Source organism: Lygodium microphyllum, chromosome 26, assembly GCF_053477565.2.
Source record: "Lygodium microphyllum isolate KBCC chromosome 26, Lygodium_microphyllum_v1.1.10, whole genome shotgun sequence".
Taxonomy (NCBI): Eukaryota; Viridiplantae; Streptophyta; class Polypodiopsida; order Schizaeales; family Lygodiaceae; genus Lygodium; species Lygodium microphyllum.
In genome coordinates this window covers 20,684,229-20,700,616 of record NC_141160.1, presented here as the reverse complement: position 1 = coordinate 20,700,616, position 16,388 = coordinate 20,684,229, and the positions used below count along the sequence as shown (strand labels likewise).

The 16,388-nt window shown below is 44.0% G+C and overlaps 1 protein-coding gene across 2 annotated transcripts in view; it reads left to right on the top strand.

Moving 5' to 3' along the window:
• Nucleotides 1-16,027, top strand: part of LOC148013037 (E3 ubiquitin-protein ligase RKP) — a 79,606-nt gene extending 63,579 nt beyond the window's left edge. Inside the window, exons 4-11 of one of the 2 annotated variants that reach the window (XM_087667434.1) lie at nt 599-737; nt 12,860-12,943; nt 14,065-14,349; nt 14,475-14,615; nt 14,725-14,924; nt 15,027-15,228; nt 15,314-15,449; nt 15,536-16,027. In XM_087667434.1, the coding sequence (XP_087523560.1) occupies nt 599-737; nt 12,860-12,943; nt 14,065-14,349; nt 14,475-14,615; nt 14,725-14,924; nt 15,027-15,228; nt 15,314-15,449; nt 15,536-15,807 (1,459 nt within the window). In that variant the 3' untranslated portion in view covers nt 15,808-16,027. Of the gene's footprint in view, nt 1-598; nt 738-12,859; nt 12,944-14,064; nt 14,350-14,474; nt 14,616-14,721; nt 14,925-15,026; nt 15,229-15,313; nt 15,450-15,535 lie in introns of both variants that reach the window. The other variant, XM_087667433.1, reaches the window with a different exon arrangement.
• Nucleotides 16,028-16,388: the final 361 nt, after the last annotated feature.

The window sequence follows — 16,388 nt, the reverse complement described above, 5'->3', positions numbered from 1 at the left end:
AGGGATTTCTTGTTACACAATTGCCCAAAGGGGAGATAGTATTTGTACCTCTTATATAATGCATCTGAGCATACTTGAGTCGCACTGAGATTAGAGGACTGTTCATTCGAATTTAGGATGCCACAGAATCGTATCTGTCTATAACTGCAGTCTTCTGAACCATGAAAATCAGGCTATACATTTGTGCATTTATGGTGTGTGATCGGGATTTGCATATGGTTTAAATGGGCAGTGTGCAAGAGGAGATGATTATGGTGAAGGAGTGCAAAGTAAAATGTACAGCCAGACAGATGTGCGGGGATGAACATAGTAGGTGAAGACTGATGATGAAAGTTCAAGCTGGGCAATGTGCTAGCGGTTATGAAGTGGCTCTTAAATGTTGAATGCAGCTGGATTTTTATCTATGTGCTTCTTATTGGTTCCATTCTTAATCTATTCAAGGGCTTATTAGTTTTACTAATATCAAGTGTGTCGTCTGCTGCTGTATCAAGAAAGCCTTTTACTTGTGGAGTTGTAACACAATTTGTTATGTAGTGATCATAAATGGCTTTATCTTTAACTGATGATAAATATGTTGTGATTTGCACATTTTTGGCAGGTATCGTGTTTCTCTTTTCTCGAAGTGGAAGCAGAGGGGTATGTTTGCAACATGCATGTGGATTGTCCAACTGCTTTTGGTCTTGAGTGGACGAACAGCAGTTTTTAGTTTTATTCCAGAATACTACATTGAAACTTTGGTATGTGAGCTTAGACAGTGGTGCAGTCTTTTGAAATTTCATTGGTTCCTTGTTTAAATCTAGGACGACACATTTTCAAGGTATAGCTTTGCATGCTAGTTCACGGAAGTAAGAAGCTCGTGATGGTATCTATGTAAGATAGCTCCGGATTATTCTTATTCAATTCAAAGATGTTTATTGTCTTGGCATTAAGAAATAGATTCTAGTACTCTAATCAATGCTGCACTTGAAATCCATCATGATGGCATTCAGTAGTCAAGTGCTTCCTTGTCGTCGAACATGGCCTTACACGTGACAAAACATATTTTTCCACTTGCTCATGAAGGAATACGGGGCGATAAGAAGTGGCGGGCAGCAATGCATTCCAAAACTTCTTATTGTATTGCTCCAAAATCTTACATTTTTTAGCATTTGGCTTATTCCAAGTTGTCATGATGTCCACCTCAAAGGTACTCGTCAACCAATTCAATGCAAACATGTGCTTAAATTGTATCCATGTTGACGGAGCTCTACCTTGCATCAAAAGAGTGGACCACCACTACAATGCATTTTTCTTTAAGAAAGTGATTGTCTTTCGAATCTCAAAAGACTCGGTGAAGTTTTCCCCTGAATCATAGTTGCCTTTGTACGTTGTACGGACAGGTTCGTATGGTACGAACCGTACAGTACGTATCCTTATGAATTCGTACGAATTTTTGGGCCTATTTGGGCCACGTCGCTTGCACAGCTTGGATCCTGCGTCCTGCGTTTTTTGCGCCTTCGCTTTTACTCTGCCTACCTGCGTGGCACTTTTTGGGGGTGGAAAGCCTTGGATACCTCACCCCACCCTCTTTTCCAGCCATGCACTCCCTTCCCTAGCCCTTTTTGGATTCCTTCTAGCTGGCTGCCCTCTCTTTGACGATTGACCTTTCTTTGACTGTTTGAACTTTGACCCTTCTCTCATCTACAAAAGGTGCTCCTCTCCATGCTTCCACGCCAATGCAGCAAGCACTTGTGACTTACCATTCTCATCTTCCTCTCTTGGATCTTGATTCTTGAATGGACTTGTGATTTGTCATTCTCGAATCTCACCTCCCATCCCCTCTTTCCCGCATCCTATCGAAGCATTTGCCATTCTCAAATCTCATCTCCCATCCCCTCTATCCCACACCCTATCAAAGCATTTGCCATTCTCATCTCCCATCCCCTCTCTCTCACTCTTGCTCTTTCAACTTTACCCCAACCCTCGGGCCTCTCAAGTCTCCCTCTCAACTTTCAAGAGTCGAGACTCAAGCATCTCTCTCTCTCTCTCTCTCTCACCTTTTTATCCGTCATCAGCACCATGACTCGTGAGAAGCACGAGACCTTCAATTTGCATGCAATCCATGTGGAGAGGAACACAAAGAAGTCCAACTCCCACCATTGGACATGCAAGTATTGCGGGAAGCACTATACAAGTGGTGCAACTCGGCTTTTCCAACATCTTTCCTAGAGGGGGGGCCAAGTTGCTGTCAGAGTGCAGCGGTGCGCGTAGGACTGAGAGAGAGAGAGAACGCAGAGAGAAGAGAGAGAAAGAGACAGTGGAAGATGAAGATCTGCTGTATAAAGTGTGATGTATACAAAGATATGTAGATATATACACGGGCGCAGTGCGCTGGACTGCGTGTCTCCACCTCGACGATGCAACCTGCTGTTCACCTCGAAGTCCGCTGCAGTCTGCACGATCTCCTGTCTGAAATCTACGAACAGAGACGGAATTTGCGCGAGCCTCCAGTTTGTAATCTGCGAGCAGAAGAGTGTAGGAGACTGCTGGAAAAATTGGCTATAAATAGCCAAAAATCTGGGTGGCAAAATATGCAGGTCGGCTGCATTAAATGCAGCTGACTGTACTGTAGCAGGTCGGATTGACACGTGGCAGTCCGACTGGGCTGTAGACTGTGCTGTCCGACCAAGCAACTGATCTCTAACACCCCCTCTCAGAGCTTGGGCGGGGCAGAAGCCTGAGGGATCTGGAATGTCTCCGAAGTAGAGCCTGGGGAAGTGCCTTCGTAAACAAATCTGCAAGATTGTCCTCCGTCTTGCAGTACTCCACGGTGATGGTCTCATCCAGAAGCTTCTCTCTGATAAAATAGTACTGGATCTCTATGTGCTTCGTCCGGGCATGAAAAACAGGATTTCGTGCCAAGGCAATGCAACTCTCATTGTCGCATTGCAGCAAAGTAGGACGAGTCTGGGGGCAACCAAGCTCCTCCAACAATCTCCGAAGCCACACAGCCTCACATGTGGTGGAAGACGCGGCCCGATACTCCGCCTTAGTAGACGAAAGAGCTACCGTGGGCTGCTTCTTGCTACTCCATGAGATAATACCTGCACCCAAGGTAAAACAGTAACCTGTAGTAGACCGCCTTTGGTCCACATCACCGGCCCAATCGGAGTCGCTCCAACCTGCAAGAACAAGATCTGAACCACCTGTGCCTGCTGGATAATGAATCCCTAAATCAGACGTCCCCCTCAAATACCGAAGTATTCTCTGAGCAGCCTGCCAATGCACTGTCTGAGGTTTACTCATAAACCCTGCCAAGAGCCCAACAACAAAACAAAGATCAACACGAGTATTGAGGAGCCAAATCAATGATTCAATCAACTGACGATAGCGAGAAGCATCCGCCATGGGAGAAGCTGAATGGGAAGTGGCCTTCCAGTTCGGATCCATAGGAGTAGAAATGGTCCGACAATCCTCCATCGCAAAAGAAACCAAGAGCTTCTGTACATATCTTTGCTGAGAGATGAAAATCCCCCTTTGAGACTGATAAATCTCATGGCCCAAAAAGAAATGGAGTAGACCCAAGTCCGTCATCTCGAACGTCCGATGTAAAGCTGCCTTCATGTCTTGGACCTTCTGTGCATGATCACCTGTGACAATCAAATCATCAACATACAATACAAAAAGCACACAACCAGCCTCGGAAGTGTGTGCATAAAGCTGCGGATCGGCCTTAGAATGCCGATATCCCAACTGTGACTGAAGGAACGAATCAATCTTCTCGTTCCATGCACGTGGAGCCTACTTGAGGCCATACAAGGCCTTCTTCAACCTGTAGACTTTCCCATCTGAAGATCCAAAGCCAGGAGGCTGCTCTGCGTAGATCTCCTCCTTCAGATCACCATTGTGGAAGGCCGACATCACATCCAACTGGTAGATAGGCCATCTCCTATGGCCAGCCAAGGCAATAACAGCTCGAATAGTCGCCATACGAGCAGTGGGGGCAAAAGTATCATGACAATCAATCCCTGGGCGCTGTGCAAAACCTTTAGCAACAAGGCGAGCCTTGTGCTTGTCCAAAGAACCATTGCTAAGGTACTTGGTCTTGAAGACACATTTGACGCCAATCACCTTCTTATTCGGGGGGCGTGGCACGAGTGACCAAGTGCCATTCCTCTCAATAGCCTCCAACTCGGCTTCCATAGCTTTCTTCCATGGTGCGGATTGTAAAGCCTTCTTCACGGAGGTGGGCTCTCGATCCTGCATAACACAGGTCATCAAGCAATAGTTAGAGCAAACAAGCTCCGTAGAATGTGCCTGGTGCCTCCGTGACCGCCATGGACCATCTTGCGGTCCCCACTCCTCAGGAACCCCCTCGATCCCTGAATCACGGAGTGTGTCACGGGCCCAACGAGGAGGAGACCGGACCTCTCCTCGTCTCTCTCCAGCAGCTGAAGACTCTGGGATATCCACCGGTGGTAACGCCTCGGGGGTGACCGGTGGAACAGTAGACTCTGTGTCAGAAACAGAATCAGAATCAAAAGGCGCGGGCTCCAAAGGAACTGTAGCGGGAGCCCAACTCTCCCTTGGATCTCCAAGAACGGGATGCTCCTCACCTGCTGCGATGGTTGGAACCTCCACAAACCGCACATCTCGACTGGTGTACACATACCGCTTGACGGGATTATACAAACGATAGCCTTGGGACTGGGAGCTGTAGCCAACAAATACCTATCTTCGGGAAGCTGCTTCAAATTTATCACGATGAGCCTTGGGAATGTGAACATAGGCATCACACCCAAAGACCCTAAAATAAGAAACATCGGGCTTAGTCCCAATGTAAGCCTCAAAAGGTGTCATCCCATCAACGACCGAAGTGGGGGATCGGTTAAGGATGTGGACTGCAGTAGCCACAGCCTCGGCCCACAGAAACTGAGGTGTCTGTCGGTGCTCCATCATGGTGCGCGCCATCTTGATCACACTTCGGTTCTTCCGCTCAAGAATGCCATTTTCTTGAGGAGTGTTGGTATTAGCAAACTCCTGGTGAATACCTTTATCTGCACAAAAACGAGCAAACTCATTAGAAACGAATTCACCACCCTTGTCGGATCGCAAGATCTTCAATCTCCGGCTTGATCGGTTCTCCTCAAGGAGAAGCCAATCCTTGAAGTGGGAGAAAGCTTCGGACTTCAATGCCAAAAAATAGGCCCATGTCATCCTGCTGTAGTCATCTACGATCAACATGAAGTACGAGCTTCCTCGCAAGGACTCGTTCCTCATAGGGCCGCATAGATCCGTAGATACAAGCTCCATCGGTGAAGTAGACCGTCGCGAAGCTTTGTGGGGAATGGCATCCCTATGTTGCTTCCCACGAATGCAGGAGACACATGGCTGCTGGCTCACCACTATGTCCGGCAACCCTCGAACAAGCTGTCCGCGTGACGCCCTCCGAAGATAATCATAGTTGAGGTGACCAAACTGAGCATCCCATAGCTCTGACTGTGTCTGAGAGGTAAGAAAAAGAGTAGAGAGGGCGGTGGAAGACTTCAATTTGTAGATGCCGTTCTCCTCATATCCAGATGAGAGAATCTTCCTAGACGCACGATCAAGGACTCGCACCGAATCACTGTCAAACTCCACCAAAAGTCCAAGGGAGCAAATCTTATGAACTGACAAAAGATGATATCCTAAACCTGGTACATGCAAGACCTCTGAGGTATGGGTACCACCACGTCCATCTGGAATAAGCTGCATCTCACCCCGTCCTGCAATAGACACTGAAGAACTATCTCCAATGAGAATTTGCCCACGCAAAGGTCGCAACTGGGCAACACCATCTGACGAAGGAGTCATGTGCCGGGAGGCACCACTGTCAACGATCCACTCTGGAGCCTGGGGAGCCATCATTGCAGCATCAGAAGCATTCGGTGTAGAGTCCTCAATGACAGCTAGATGAAGAAATGCAGCTGATGAGGGTGCAGCTACTCCTCCAGAATCCTTCGTGTCCTTCTTGTTGGTGTCCTTGTCTTTGTCAGGGAAATCCTTCTTCCAATGGCCAGTCTTTCCACAAATATGGCATGTGGATTCTTTGTCCTTGTCCTTGTCCTTCCTTGACTTGTTATCCCCCTTCTTTTTCTTTTTGTCCTTCCCCTTCTTCTGAGAGGCTTGATTTGTCAGTGCCTCCGACTTGGAAGCATTCTGTCCCTTTAGTTGTTTCTCTTGGTCCAAGACCATAGGAACCAACTCTTCCCACCGAAGAGTGGACTCTTGCCCCGAAGCAATAAGGGCGGAGTAGAAAGCACCGAATCGTGGCGGCAACTGGGGCAAGAGTGTGATCACCATGTCTTCAGAGGAAATCGGCATCCCTGCATTCTGAACCTGCATCTGAAGCTGTCTAAGCTTGTTGATGTGCTCCCGCAACGAAGAAGACTTGTTCACGGACAAGGTCCGCATCTGTATCTCCAAAGAAACCCGCTTCATAAGGGTCATCCGGTTATATATCTGATCAAGCTCCAGCCATATCTCCCGAGCCACCGTCAAGTGCTCGATGTGAGCTATCACGACTGTAGTACAAGACAGAAAAAGAAAGGAACGAATCTTGGCATTTAGTTTGTCCCAGTGAGACTGTGCCTTGGCCAACTCCGCACGAGCATCGGAAGAGAGTTTGGACTCATCTCTCACCGAGGGCCGGTCGATCTCCTCCTGTACAAGCTCCGCCAAATCGTAGGACTCAAGGATGGCCAACATCATCATGCGCCAGATGCGGTAGTTGTCGCCATCGAGCTTCTGATCTGCGGGAAGAGCCGGTAAGACAGGCACCTTCCGGTCCATAATCATCTGGAACTCCAAGTCAATCTCTGTAGACATCTTCACCTGTAATGCCTTCACAAACGCAAAAGCAGCCCCCTCTGACTGTGAAAACGCAGCCTGCTAGGGCTCTTCCGCGTCCCGAAACTTCTTCACCCGCCGGAGGCAATGAAAAAGCAAAACCTGCACTTGAAAGCTGAAAACTCAAACTTTCTCCTCGTCAAAACAGCAGAAAACAGCAGCAAATCCACCACCTGGACTCCTTTTCCGCGCGCCCACGCTAGCAGTAGCCTTGTTCCGAGACCCAGCCCTCCTGCCTGCCCTCAAACGCTGAAAATGCAGCCTTGTGTCGCGATAGAAACTCCTCTTCAGGTTGGTTCTGCACTCAGTCAGCCCTTCAACACTGCTCTGATACCATGTCAGAGTGCAGCGGTGCGAAAGCGTAGGATTGAGAGAGAGAAAGAACGCAGAGAGAAGAGAGAGAAAGAGACAGTGGAAGATGAAGATCTGCTGTATAAAGTGTGTTGTATACAAAGATATGCAGATATATACACGGGCGCAGTGCGCTGGACTGCGTGTCTCCATCTCGATGATGCAACCTGCTGTTCAGCTCGAAGTCTGCTGCAGTCTGCACGATCTCCTGTCTGAAATCTGCGAACAGAGACGGAATCTGCGCGAGCCTTCAGTCTGTAATCTGCGAGCAGAAGAGTGTAGGAGACTGCTGGAAAAATCGGCTATAAATAGCCAAAAACCTGGGCGCCAAAATATGCAGGTCGGCTGCATTAAATGCAGCCGACTGTACTGCTGTAGGTCGGACTGCCACGTGGCAGTCCGACTGTACGGTGCGACTGGACTGTAGACTGTGCTGTTCGACCAGGCAACTGATCTCTAACAGTTGCTCCATGCAAGGAGATCCCTTAAAACATTGTGGAGAAGATTCTCGCCAAGATGAGAGGGGGATCCACAAGAGGAGGAGGAAGTGGTTTATCGGTACCAACTCCTATGCGTACTAACGAGGAAGCATCCGATGTGGACGTATCTTCGACCGATGCGGGAGAGGTCTCTAGGAGGCTCATGCGGTGTCAAAGAGACAATCGTCTCTCTTTGAAGCTCTTGGTTATGTGCGCGTGGATCAGTTGTCTTTCTTAGAGAAAGGCAACGACTTGCGGACATTGAAATTGCACGCATGGTGATTGAGTGCAATCTTGCATTCAATGTCCTAAAGCAAGAGCAATGGAAGAAGATGATAAAAGCCATTGCCAATGTGGGTCCATGTGAAGGATGGACCGGTGTCACATACAATGACATGAGGACGAGAAAGATTGATGAAGAGAAGGAGAGGCATCATCAACATACTCGTTTCATGTCCACTTGGCACTTACTTTTTCCGGGTCGTAGATACCGGCAAGAGGGGGAGAAAAACGATGGGCGCATTTATCTACCGCCACATTCGACAAGCCAACATTGAGGTATATATTGCAATTTGCGTTTTAAATTTGTTTCACTTTCTTTCATTATGATGATATCATGATTTATAATTGAAATTTGATTTATACATAACTTGTAATTTGTAAATTGTGGTTGTAGATGGCCCCCTCAAATGTAGTGCAAGTTGTTATCGACAATGCATCCAATTGTCGGTGCATGGGCTGTTTGCTTGAGGCCGAGTTTTCTATGATTGTGTGGACTCCATGTGCAAGTCATTGTTTGGACTTGCTCATGGAGGATATTGGGAAGTTCAAGTGGATGAAGGGGATAGTCCGTAAAGCTACATCAATTTTCACATTCTTCATGGTAAAGGTAAAGGTGTTTGCGATGTATTGTGAGCATAGCACACTGGAGTTGAAGAAGCCTTCTTCAACTCGCTTTGCTTACATTGGGTTATTGCTAGAGCGTCTTTATGAGGTGTGGTCCGTTTTTGTGCCCGAAGTGGTGTCCACTCTATGGAATGAGTGGGATGAGTATGGCACAAAGGAGGCCAAAGCCATGCAATGCTTGTGCCTTAATGAGTAGTTTTGGCAAAAAGTCCGTGCCTTTGTCATTGTTGTGACTCCCTTTTATAGGGTGTTACGTATGAGTGATTGCGAGGGGTCCACCATGGGCCTTCTCGTTCACTTCTTTAGAGCGGCATTGGTGGAGGCATGTGCTTGTACAGTGATCACAAAAACACAGCATGCACATGTTTTAGAGATAGCAGAGAGATGGGCGTGGATGCATAAGCCCATCCATGGTTTTACCGCATTGGTACATCGGGCCTACAAGTCACCGGCGGACATGGATGATAGAGAGTTCCGTTCAGACCAGCTTGCTTATTTGACTTGTGTGGCCTTTGTGGATGGCCACAATGTAGTGCTAGAGGAGCTAGGATGCTATGCAGATCAGAGGGGGCATGTGGCTTTTGCTTCTCCCACTTGTTGGAGGAGAGAGTCACTTGTGAAGCCTTTATTTTGGTGGCAAAACTTTGGATACGCACTGGAGACCCTTCAGCCCTTAGCTATGAGGGTCCTTGCCTAAGATTGCTCTTCGGGTGCATGTGAGAGAAACTGGAGTGCCTATTCTCTCGTTCACACAAAGATTCGTAATCGGCTTAGCACACGACAATTAGAGCGGCTAGTCTATTGCCGCACTAACTTACGCATGATGAGGGCTATGATGAGCACGGGTAGTCTGAAGCAGGTAAAGTTTAAACACTTAATCATAACATTTAAAATTTGTTGTTTTAACTTTTAAACTTTAAACTCTAAAGTTTAAACTTTATACTTTACAATTTAGACTTTAGCATTTACAATGATTAATCTTACGTGCATCACTACATTGTGTAGGTGAATGTTGATACATTCAAGTTGACGGGCGATACTCTTCTGAGTATACATAAGGAGGTTGACGAGGAGGAGGAGATGATTTTTGCAGAGCTCTATAGACACCTTATAGCAGTAGATACTCGTGACAGCATTTTCAGCTTCCTGTCCATAGTCTAAGCCTTGTCCAAGATTAGGCTTTGCATTTTCTTCTTCCCCATGTGAGTGTCTATACAGAGAGACATCATCACTGCTTGATTCCATCTCACTATATGAAGACATATTGCTGTAATTTTTTTAGCTGAGAGCAAAATCAAGGGATTGAGTGGTATCCTAGCAATGGAACCATGAAACTAGTCTTCCTTCTCAGATAGGGTGGTAACACTTCATCAAGCACTTAATTACAATAATAATTGAGCATAAAGTGAAATGCACACATTACCTTAACAATCATGGACAATAGACACCTTGCTGGCTCTAAAACTGACACCCCATTTAGTATTTTTTAACTTAAATTGCCGATGGATCAATTACGAGCTGATATTCTTCGATCTTTGTGGCTAATTCAAAAGCACCTTGCTGTACAAACAATTAGCAAGCAAATTGGGCCAATTCCCCCTTGATTTTTACTTAGGACTTGCACAAATGGGACCACCAATTGGCTAAATACTGCCTCAATTCACAATGGATGGCCTAGCATTTAAAATCCCTGCCAATACAACAAATTACAGGTGTTGATTTCAGTGTATGATGCCTTACCTTGTTGGCACGGGTCCCCAGGTTGCTGGTAAATCCTAATTTTTGCAAAAATTTAGGGTTTACAAGAGAAATTCTCATGTTGTCCATCAAATCTGGTTGAGATATACTAAGAATGGTTGAGAAATGTTAAGATTTTTGGAGAATTGATTGGAGAAGGTGAGAGAAAGCCAAGATGAGAGAAATCTGATTTTCTTTGCAAGGAAACCCTAAAATCTGCTAGCTGATTGCTCCAACCTGCGTTTAATGTAGTCACCTAGTGCTAGGCACCTCCAAAAATGCTGTTTCTAGCCCCTAGAAGGTGTCTCCTTGTTGTCCCTTACTTGCTGAGGCCCTCAAATGGTTGTCTTCCACAACAAATTGCTGTTCTCTAATCAGAAAATAGACATGAAGCTCTCTCTCTCTCTCTCCTCCCCCCCCCCCCCAAAGCTATAAACTAATTGAACGGCTAAGACCCAATTTTCCAAAAACGTTTGCTCAATTTGCAGGGGCATTTTTGCAAAGCGACATCTTTCTAAACCAACCATTTAATTAATTTTCAAAATTAAATATTTCTGAAAATTAATTTTAGCCCCTTTGATCCTACCCAAAATTAAATGTGTCCATCCATAAGTAAATTGGCTAGGCCATTTATAATTTGGAGTGGTTTCCAACCTCTATTGACCCTTAGATTGGCATTAATTAATTAATTAATGCTAGTTCCTAGTCACCATTGACACTTATTGGCCAAACAACTATCCTAGGGTCAAAATTGATACCAATTGACCCTCAAATTCCAGTTGGCATAACTTATCACAACTTTTGCCTTTGACACCCACTGCACCCTCGAGTTCCTCAGCCTTTTACTATGAATTAAGTGCCATGTGTATCACATGTGCAAAACAACCTTGCACATTTGATTAATAACTTAACCAAATGTTATCAATAAGATTAAAGCATCTCAAAATTTCATGTCTCCATGATAGTGTGGCACTTGAGAAAGTGTATCAGCAATTACATTATGTTGTTTCCTAGGAGTGTACATAATTTGAAAATTAAACATAGACGAGAAATTTCCTATCTTGCATGTTTCTTCTGCAAATGTTTTTGAGTCTTGAAATACTTCAAGATTTGATGATTAGTTTTTACGAGGAATTCATTGTTGAAAAGATAACACTTCCATATCTTCAAAGCATAAACCACAACTAAAATCTCCTTTTTATAAATGTTATATCTTTTCTCTACGTCATTTAGAGGATGGTTTTTAAAGGTTACGACATGGCCTTCTTGGTTTTAGTTCTACATTAATAGAGTCACCCGCAAGCATTTGCTTTTGAAGAGCTAACAAAATGTAGGGCCAAGCTGTAAAATGCAACAAAAGGCGTGAAATGCAGCTTTTCTTCATCAGGTGTCCTTCACTTGTGAGATTGTGGTTGCTAGGAGAACATGCATCGGCATCATCTCTTGATTGCATTACCTACTAAAGCTAACCGTGCTGCTCTACAATATACTGATTTCCTTTCTAGCGATGCAGTGGAGCTGTCCTAAGAAAGGCAAAGGATGATCTGACCTTGGCAGTGCTGGCACAAGCTGGGGGATGCTACTTTGGGACTGTCCGAGTGGTCTTGTAGATATTTTGTGTTTATTTGCCATGGTTCAAGGCATTCTGGAGAGAGTTGTTGCAATAGATCATGTGAGATGGGTTTTTTCTTTTGGCAAGTTCCAAAGTTGGGCAGATTAGTTTTTTTACACCTCTGCAGAATTGAAGTTGTTCTACTCTGATCTCTTGTACCTGGTCTTTGTTGGTGAGAGTAGGTAGAGGCGGGTACTTAGCATTGCAGACACATGAGTAGTTGTACTGAATTGGCCCAATGAGGGCTGAGTTTGGAATGTCAATGAGCACACCTTTTTGAGTAGCAACAATTGTACATGTGCTTCAGTATTCAAAATAATGCAAGGAACGCCATGCTTTGGGGCCAATTTTCATGTCTAAAGTAGGAGCATTCTGAAAGAACTGCATTAATAAATGCATTTATGTGATGGTGATAATGTTATACAAGAAAAGTTCACCAGTTGTAGCTCAATATTCAGGCGTATATGAGTTATAGACATAGTTTGCTTCTGACTTCTCATAACGAACAAAAGATTTATGTTTTACATATGGATTGAGGAATAAACACAAAAAGTTTCTGGTGGTTTGAATTCAGCATTAATTTCAAAGGCATAAAGTTACTCAATTTTCCCCGAAATAGTCGAGCTTTTTACAGCAAACTCAGCTGGGATAGCTGAAAGCAAGCCTAATATTTGTTTCAGAGTTTGTAAATAATAACCCTTTCAGGATCATTGGTTTCATATAACTACTACATTGTGTTGTACCAATTTTGCTATCCAATTTTACACAGTAAGTCCTTTTGACGATGAAGAACACATTTGTCTGTCAACTGGCACTACTTTTTGTGATAGCTTATCATAATGTTGATATGGAGGAATTAATTGTGTTCTTTTCTCTCTGATCAAAGTCTTCTGTGGATTCTTATCAGCTAGATTGCTTCCATGCATTACGGCGAAGTGATCCAGCGTATGTTTCACCAACGGCTCTTCTGCAAAAAGGACTGTCCCCGCTGGTAAAACTCATTTAATCAATGCTCAAATTATGCCCATGAGATGACAAGTTTTGATAGTTGAGACTGTAGTGACATTGTTCTTTTTTCTGGAAGTGAGAATTGTTTTACTTGTTGTGATGACTATGCAAGAATTAATTTTTGTACATTTTGTTCCTCTAGTTAGCTTGACATGTTGACATAGCAAAAATTTTCCTTCTTTCTGACGTAGGATTTTAGTTGCTGTTGTAACCGGCTTTCTTAGAAGACAATGTGAATGGTTGTTGCTGTTCTCACAGATTGACTTTTCTTCCTTTTTTCCTTTTCATTTGTTTGTTTGTTTTTATTTTTTGGGGGGGGGGGGGGGGGGGGGGGGCGGAGTTGGGCAACTTGCCTTGCGCGTGCGTGTCTCTTTCATTGAGATATGCCACTCTGGATATGATAGAGCAGATCTTGTTGTGGCCCATGAGATGGATACTGGAGACCAGACTGATGTTGTGGCTCTATTACTCCAGTTTCTTAGGATTAGAATGTTTTTCATCACTTCTGTTCTTTTCATAGGAAGTCTTCATGTTTGCAGCTGTACATGTTTTTTATAGATATGTTAGTCATAGAAGCTTATGATCCCTTGAGATGTGAGCGGGTTTGTCAATTATGTACTCTATGACAAGATGGCAGGTCACTTGTACTATTTGCAGGTCTCATAGGGCCACCTTGACCTTCTGCAGATGTTAATAGATGTTTCTTATTTCGCTCTCTGTGGGACTTCTCTTCCCAATCCTTTCCTTGTCCCTTGAATCTTTCTTTTTCTTGTCTGTGCATGCGCATGTGACTACACCACCACCCCATCCACCACCACCACCACCACCACCACCACCACCCACACCCACCACCACCCCCACACCACCCACTCACCACCACACACAACCACCACCACCACCACCCACACACTGAAAAAAGAAGAATAAAAAAAAAACCCAAAAGAGAGAGAAACTTCTTTTGTTTGTCTCCCTTTTAAGTTCTCGATCTCAATATATGCAGAAATCATTAACCAGAATATTGTGGTATCATATAGAGGGAGGCTAGTTTACATTATATGTCATTTGTATTGTTGGTGATACACATGCTTGTGTGCTGATCTGCAGATAAGCTTCTTGGTGACACATTTTAATGACACAAGAATAGCTAACTCAGATATAAGAGATTCTTTGCTGCAATGCATCTCAGTTTTGGTGCAGTACAAGGAACATTTGGTTGCTTTCGAGTCAAATACTGCTGCACTCGAGGTTATGCCAGCGGCATTACTTTCTGCCTTTGACAACAGATTCTGGATTCCTGTGACAAATATATTGTTAAGACTCTGTAAAGGCACAGGTTTTGGAGCATCAAAATCATCCGTGCATGGGGAGTCATGTTCACCAACTTTTCAAGTAATACGCACTGAACAACTATCTGTAAAAAGAAAGGATTGAATTATGTATTGTATGGTTTAAGAAACTGATCATTGCCTGCTTTCTTTTAATTTGAAAGTCTTATAAGTTTGAACTGTTTTCAGGCTTTGTTAAGGGATAAGTGCGTCCGTGATGAAAAGTTATTCTCCTCCTTTCTGAATCGTCTATTCAACACACTCAATTGGACAATTACTGAATTTGCAGTCTCAATGAAAGAAATGCAAGAGCATAGTGAGCAACGTCAGGTAAAACACAGATGTGTGAAATGCTTGGGAATACTTCATATGTGCAGTTTAACAGCCTTTCAGATTGTGTTTGTTAACATATTTGGCTGTAATCTCTCTATTACAGCAGGTCACTGATTTGCAACAGAGAAAATGTGCGATCATGTTTGAGTTGTCTTGCAACTTGGAAAGAATTCTAGAGTTTTTAACACGGGAACTTCCACAAGCATTTTTATGTGGTCCAGAAATGAATCTTGTGAGGCTTTGTGAGTTGGTGATGTTTGTCTTGAACCATACAACATCTTCTTCAGATGTCTCTCTCTTTGAAAGGCAAGCTTATTTTTATTCTTGTCTTAATGGTTGAGATCAATGTATCTCCAGCTTACTGAACATGTGGGAAGTGCTTACCCTCTCTACTTGGATACAATGCAGTACTCTCAGGCAGCAAGGTCAATCTTTGGAGAAAATGAACAGAGCAATGATCTTAGCTCCACTTGTTGGCATCATATTGAACCTTTCTGCAGCTAAGGAACCTTTTGATTATCCACGGCACAATATAGCTAAGGCTATACTTAATGTAGATGTTTCCTCGGTTGCAACAAGTAATTTTGAATATCTTGTGGAGTTCAATTGGGTAAGCAATAAAAATTAGCCTTTTGAGATGCTGGCAACTGCAAAATTCTCTTTTCTTTATTGAAGCGTGACCCTTTTCATGGCAGGCATCTACATTCAAAGGTGATCCATCCCTTGCTAAGCTCTCAGATCTAAAAGATTTTTTAAGACAGTTGAAACAAGAAGCGCTTGATTTAAGGAAAAGACAACTGACTCTTGCGGTTATCCTAGAGTTTGATCATGGTAAGAAGTGCCACCTCTCTACGAAGTTAATGCAGGTATTCTTATATCAATTTTCAATCTGATCACGTTCAATCCTGCTGAAGCAGATAATTCTTCAAGGGAATTTGAAGATGTATGTAGCATCTGCTATGCTTGTGAAATCAATACAATATTTTTTCCCTGCAACCACAAATCTTGCTGGCGTTGCATATCCAGACACCTGCTGAATAATCAACGGTGCTTCTTTTGCAATGCAACAGTTCAAGATGTTCGGTCCATGTCAGTACTGCCTGCCACAAACCAGAATGAATTTGGTGGGTCTGAAGCTCCAAATGGGTTGGTGGGAGAAAGTGGTCTGGTTGTGAAAATAGATCCCTAGTGACATTATTGTGTAAGCTTATCAAGTAGTTTTGAATGTACAATAAGAGTTGCATGAAATTTTGTTTCTTTGATGTGATTCTGTGGAGTCAACAGTAGGGGGAGCTGCAAGTTGCATTCATTACTGGAGGTGCTTGCCCTCTAGACTCTCTGATTATTTCACCTGTAAATTGGCTGTTCAAATTTGTAATACTGCTTGGGGGGTTAAGGCTGTTGAGCAATGTATTCAGTCACATTAAGTCTCTCTGATCAGGTGAGTCCTAATAAGGTTGCAAAAGATTAGATCAGGAAGGGGTCCAGGTAGTTCATATCCTTCTGCAGAGGTTGCATGTGTTATAGCAAGCATGCTGCAACATTGATCCATTTATTTACCCTGGAACTGCATCATACAAGTCAAGACGGAAGAACTGTCAGCATGTGATTTTGAAAGAAAGTGCTCAGAGGAAGTCTTTTATGATTTTGTGGTTCAATTGGTGGCTTGCCTGGGACATTTTGATGTGCTGTAAGCACTCGGATTTTGAAAGAGTTTAAGCAACTTACCTGTGGAGTCGGCCAGTATCCCTGCAGTTTCCGTTTGCACTG